Source organism: Aquarana catesbeiana, unplaced genomic scaffold (genome assembly GCF_042186555.1).
Source record: "Aquarana catesbeiana isolate 2022-GZ unplaced genomic scaffold, ASM4218655v1 unanchor232, whole genome shotgun sequence".
NCBI lineage: Eukaryota > Metazoa > Chordata > Amphibia > Anura > Ranidae > Aquarana > Aquarana catesbeiana.
The window spans coordinates 1,288,578-1,294,577 of NW_027362660.1; the positions used below are offsets into that span (position 1 = coordinate 1,288,578).

The 6,000-nt window shown below is 45.9% G+C and overlaps 1 protein-coding gene across 1 annotated transcript in view; it reads right to left on the reverse strand.

Moving 5' to 3' along the window:
- The window catches only part of LOC141121810 (uncharacterized), a 50,390-nt gene extending 44,625 nt beyond the window's left edge, over nt 1-5,765 (reverse strand). Inside the window, exons 1-7 of the mRNA XM_073611529.1 lie at nt 5,526-5,765; nt 4,942-5,069; nt 4,732-4,855; nt 4,518-4,615; nt 4,201-4,428; nt 3,912-4,121; nt 3,642-3,786 (exon numbers count right to left, since the gene is read on the reverse strand). Of these exons, the coding sequence (XP_073467630.1) occupies nt 3,642-3,786; nt 3,912-4,121; nt 4,201-4,428; nt 4,518-4,615; nt 4,732-4,816 (766 nt within the window). The 5' untranslated portion in view covers nt 4,817-4,855; nt 4,942-5,069; nt 5,526-5,765. The remainder of the gene's footprint in view (nt 1-3,641; nt 3,787-3,911; nt 4,122-4,200; nt 4,429-4,517; nt 4,616-4,731; nt 4,856-4,941; nt 5,070-5,525) is intronic.
- Between the last annotated feature and the right edge of the window lie 235 nt (nt 5,766-6,000).

Here is a 6,000-nt window from a genome sequence, read left to right on the forward strand (position 1 = left end):
TGTCATGTGACTTATGTGTTATAAGAGAGACTTTTGCAAACTTGTGGTTTTGACAAAGCACTTCTATAGTGTGAAACGCGTCAACCTACCTGCATTTCCCCTGCCTGTACCCATCCATTGCTTATATCAGGGCTCAAAATTTCAAGTCCTGAGCTACCAGCCAGGCCTCAAGGGTTACTCGCCACCAGTTGCCCCGCCCAACCCCTACCTTGCCGTGCCCCTAATTATGCCCTCTTAATCTCATGAAATGAAACTAAATGTTTTATGCAGAATTAAGTTACAAAAATAAATATTAACAACTTTATCGGTTCCCCTCAGTACAGCCTCACCAGTGCCCACCATTGCAGCCTCACCCTGCCCCCATTGCAGTCTCACTTTGCCAAACATTGCAGCCTCGCCAGGGCAGAGGAAGAGAGAGGGTGGCCGGATCATGACTGGAGGAAGAGGAGAGTCACGGGGTCACGAGCGGTATAGCGTGCGGTTACAGCTTACATTGAAATTACCTCCGCTCTGCTCGCCGTCACACACAGCCCCGCCTCCTCCTGACCCCGCGCCTGTGATAGACAGAACACATCCTATCATTGGATCCGCATTCTGTCTATCAAAGGGGCGGGGATAGGAGGAGGCGGGGCTGTGTGTGACGGAGAGCAGAGCGGAGGCAATTTCAATGTAAGCTCTAACAGCGTGCTATACCGCTCATTTCCCCATGGCTCTCCTCTTCCTCCATGCTCTCTTCCACCGGGCGATCACTGGGAGAACGGCTCTCGATCAACCCCACCTGCCAGCGGTGCTCACCTCCCCACCCCCAGGCAGCCCAGCTCCTCGCCAGCCCTCATTTGCCACTCGCAAAATGCGAGTGGAAAATTTGAGGGCCCTTTTTTGTTATTATTCATGTTTCAATAAAGACATTCTACTTTATTTTTTGTGTATTTGTGCTGCCGATCCAAAGTTTCCTTATCCATATAATGAAATCAAGATTTTGCTGTCAGCTGAATCCCAGAATCTCCATAAATCCAGTCTAGATACATAAATTGTGTCTGCAGTACAGAGAAGGAAGATTATCCGAGAGAAACACAGGAATACAGAATGGGGAACACAGCTCAGGAAAGTGACCAGGGGATTACAGGCTGATATCACCCAGTCCCCGCCCTACTCTGGACCAATCAGTGAGCAGTAGGGATGAGCCAACCATCCTCTGGTTCAGTTCGCAGAACATGCGAACAGGCAAAAAATTTGCTCGAACACCGTTAAAGTTTATGGGACACAAACATGAATAACCAAAAATGCTAATTTTAAAGGCTTATATGCAAGTTATTGTCATAAAAAGTGTTTGGGGACCTGGGTCCTGCCCCAGGGGACATGGATCAATGCAAAAAAAAGTTTTAAAAATGGCAGTTTTTTCGGGAGCAGTGATTTTAATAATGCTTAAAGTGAAACAATAAAAGTGAAATATCCCTTTAAATTTCGTACCTGGGGGGTGTCTATAGTATGCCTGTAAAGTGGCGCATTTTTCCCGTGTTTAGAACAGTCCCTGCACAAAATGACATTTCTAAAGGAAAAAATTCATTTAAAAGTACTCGCGGCTATAATGTATTGTCAGTCCCGGCAATACAGATAAAAGTAGTCATTGAAAAAAACGGCATGGGATCCCCCCAGTCCATTATCAGGCCCTTTGGGTCTGGTATGAATATTAAGGGGAACCCCAAACCAAAATTTTAAAAAATGGCGTGGGTGTCCCTCCAAAAATCCATACCAGACCGTTATCCGAGCACGCAACCTTGCAGGTCGCAGATAAAGGGGGGGACGAGAGATCGCCCCTCCCTCCTGAACTGTACCAGGCCACATGACCTCAACAAGGGGAGGGTGCTTTGGGGTAGCCCCCCAAAGCACCTTGTGCCCATGTTGATGGGGACAAGGGTCTCATCCCCACAGCCCTTGCCCGGTGGTTGTGGGGGTTTGCAGGTGGGGGGCTTATCGGAATCTGGAAGCCCCCTTTAACAAGGGGACCCCCAGATCCCGGCCTCCCCCCATGTGAAATGGTAACGGGGTACAATTGTACCCCTACCATTTCACAAAAAAAGTGTCAAAATGGTACAAATGACAAGACACAGCTTGGAACAAGTCCTTTATTAAAAAATAAAAAAATAAAAATGTCCCACGAAGTCCATTCATCTTCTCTCGCTCCGCTGACGGACTGAAAAAGAAAGAAACAAAAACAAAGCCGCGACCGACCCGCCTCCATGGGAGGCACCCGCCGTATGACGCATCTTCGCTTTGACAGGTTTTTTATAACTGAGGGCGGGGCCACACGGTGATGTTCCCAGGTGACTTTGCACCCCCTGATGCACAGGGACTTCCCTATGGCTTTCCCGGGGGCGTCAGAGGGGGCGGGCATCATACGGCAGGTGCCTCCCATGGAGGCGGGTCGGTTTGCGGCTTTGTGGGTTTTTCAGTCCGTCGGCGGAGCGAAAGAAGATGAATGGACTTCGTGGGACATTTTTATTTTTTAATAAAGGACTTGTCCCAAGCCGTGTCTTGTCATTTGTACCATTTTGACACTTTTTTTCTGAAATGGTAGGGGTACATTTGTACCCTGTTACCATTTCACACAGGGGGGAGGCCGGGATCTGGGGGTCCCCTTGTTAAAAGGGGGCTTCCAGATTCTGGTAAACCCCTGCCCGCAGACCCCCACAACCATTGGGCAAGGGTTGTGGGGATGAGGCCCTTGTCCCCATCAACATGGGGACAAGGTGTTTTGGGGGGCTACCCCAAAGCACCCTCCCCATGTTGAGGGCATGTGGCCTGGTATGGTTCAGGAGGGGGGGTGCTCTCTCATCTCCCCTTTTTTTTCTGCGGCCTGCCAGGTTGCGTGCTCAGATAAGGGTCTGGTATGAATTTTTGGGGGACCCCCACGCCATTTTATTTTTAATTTTGGCACAGGGTTCCCCTTAAAATCCATACCAGACCTAAAGGGCCTGGTATGGAATTTGGGGGGACACCCACGCAATTTTCTTTTTTAAATTTTGGTTCAGTGTTTCCCTTAATATTCATACCAGATCCAAAGGGCCTGGTAATGGACTGGGGGGATCCCATGCCGTTTTTTTTCAATGACTTCTTTTATTTGTATTGCCAGGACCAACAATACATTATAGCCGCGAGTACTTTTAAATGACTTTTTTTCCTTTAGAAATGTAATTTTGTGCAGGGACTGTTCTAAACATGGGAAACATGCGCCACTTTACAGGCATACTATAGACACCCCCCAGGTACGAATTTTAAAGTAATATTTCACTTTTATTGTTTCACTTTAAGCATTGTTAAAATCACTGCTCTCTAAAAAACGTCCGATTTTAAAACTTTTTTTTTGCATTGATCCATGTCCCCTGGGGCAGGACCCAGGTCCCCAAACACTTTTGATGACAATACCATGCATATAAGCCTTTAAAATTAGCACTTTTGATTTCTCCCATAGACTTTTAAAAGGGTGTTCCGCGGCTTTTGAATTTGCTGTGAACACCCCAAATTGTTTGCTATTCGGCAAACACCCGATGTTCGAGTCAAACTTATGTTCAACACAAACATCGGGCTCCTCCCTAGTGAGCAGTATGGGAGGAGGAATGTATTTAGTGTTAATGACCCACCTGTACTGATCTCTGTAGGAGTGTCCTCCTCTATAAATGTCCCCGTTATTCCATCCTCCTCCATAGACTGCTGATCATCCCTCACATACATCTCTTCTTCTTCTTCTGCTTTAACCTCAAATTCTATATCGATTGGATCTCCACTCTAAATCAAGAAAATGAGAGAGAATATAATCTGTAAGATATAAGCTTTAATATTGTGATATCACATAAAAAAAATCCACACATTGTCTCCATGAGTCTGTGTTTAATAAGCTCCGTCCCACCAACCTTGAGGTAACAGTGAGGGATGATGTGATCTTCCTGTGTGGAATCCCGGGAATACAGTGGGCGGGGACATCTCTCTGGTGGGTTCCTGGTATTAGGTGGCTCCATCATATTCTTGTGTCCTTGTGAAAACTCCTCCATCCCCCCATACTCCTCATCCTCCTCTTTATACTCTTCTTTAACATCAATATTATTATCCCCAAGGTTTCCACTCTGAATATATAATAAAACATTAATTGTAATAAACATGCTGTGTATAAATCAGAACTACCAATAATTGTCAATCATCTACCTGATGATGGTGAGGGATGGTGTGATCTTCCTGTGTGGAATCCCGGGAATACAGAGGATGGGGACATCTCTCTGGTGGGTTTCTGTAGCTGGATGACTCCACCATGGTGTCCTGGTACAGATCTTTGTGTTCTTTTACAGACTCTGACTCCTCCATCACCCCATCCTCATCATCCTCCTCTTTTATCTCTTCTTTAACTTCAACTTTAGAATCTCTCAGGTTTCCACTCTGAATATATAATAAAAATGACATCAAAGATAACAATGCAGATAATGTACAGATCCTAATGATACTATCAGTGATTGTTCCTCATCTACCTGATGATGGTGAGGGATGGTGTGACCTTCCTGTGTGGAATCCCGGGAATACAGAGGACGGGGACATCTCTCTGGTGGGTTCCCATTACTGGATCCATCTGTAGGAAACATACACACTGACTGAATACATTGTTTCTATGTGTTTATCAGATGATGGGGGATCTAGGTGGACCCTCCGTACTGCTCTCTCCCTTACAATAAAGTCTCCTCTTACCCGGTGATGTGAGGGGCGGCTGATTGTCCATCATGACGTCCTTGTAGAGATCCTTGTGTCCTTCTAAATACTCCCACTCCTCCATGGAGAAATAGACAGTGACATCCTGACACCTTATAGGAACCTGACACACACAATGATACAGTCACCATCCAGACACATCCCTTGTCTGTTACTGGATAATGTCCCAGAATTCCCAGCACCGCTCACCTCTCCTCCATGATCTCTCTGGTGACTTCTAGAATCTTCTTTTTATTTCTCTATTCTAACAGGGAGAGAGGTGGAGGCAATGTGATGGTCATATGATCTCCAGACTTCACAGGAGGAAAACTCCAGATCTGAAAACAAATGGTAAAATGAAATGTTATTCCCAGAATCCTCCTCACCTCATCATTCAGGTCTCCCTTTTTTTTAAAGGTATAATTCACCCACACAGGACCCCCACACTATGCAGATTAGAAGCTTGTTGCAGGTATTCTGACATCATTAAATACAACACAGGACCAACAGTCCCACTTTTCTAGTGAGGATGCCAAGGGTCCGCCCACATCCTAAGAGCATCAGAAAAAAAAGCCAGATGGAGGGACATTGGGAGGAGGAGCTGTGAGGTCAGTGTGATGTCATAGGACATATAGACTCTGGATGGAGGGACATTTGGATGGGGAGATTTTAATCAATGTTTCTGGGTGTGTCCTTCCTCTGAAGGATAAAACTGAACCATGTATGACCAGCTTTGGAAGCAAAATATATTAATCATCAACTGATCCCCCTGAAGGGGTTAATCTTCATATTACCTCCTCTGCCACCAGATCCAGCAGTGTATTCTCTCCACGTCTTTCCAAATGGAATGTCTGTACCTGACATCACTTCCTGTCTGTATTCCATAGAGACTTCCTGTCTGGGTAGAGGTGAGATCAGCACCTTGTGGAGCTCAGAGGAACTGCAGCCCAGGACACATCTCGTGGTGTGAACACGTCCCTGTGATATGTGTGTATGTATAACTCCAACATTTTGAGATGGGAATGAAGGACACCTACTAACAAATGTATGTAGGCATAGGACACGCTCCCTGCCATACCCCCTTACAGGAGAATCAACCAAAAACAAAATGTTAACTAAATGACAGGATGACAGGTTTAGCACTGGGAAACACTTTTTAAAAGATAAAAAGTTTCAACTCCCTGAGTGTGTATGAAGAGGCGGAGCTCAGAGTGTGTATGAAGAGGCGGAGCTCTGAGTGTGTATGAAGAGTCGGAGCTCTGAGTGTGT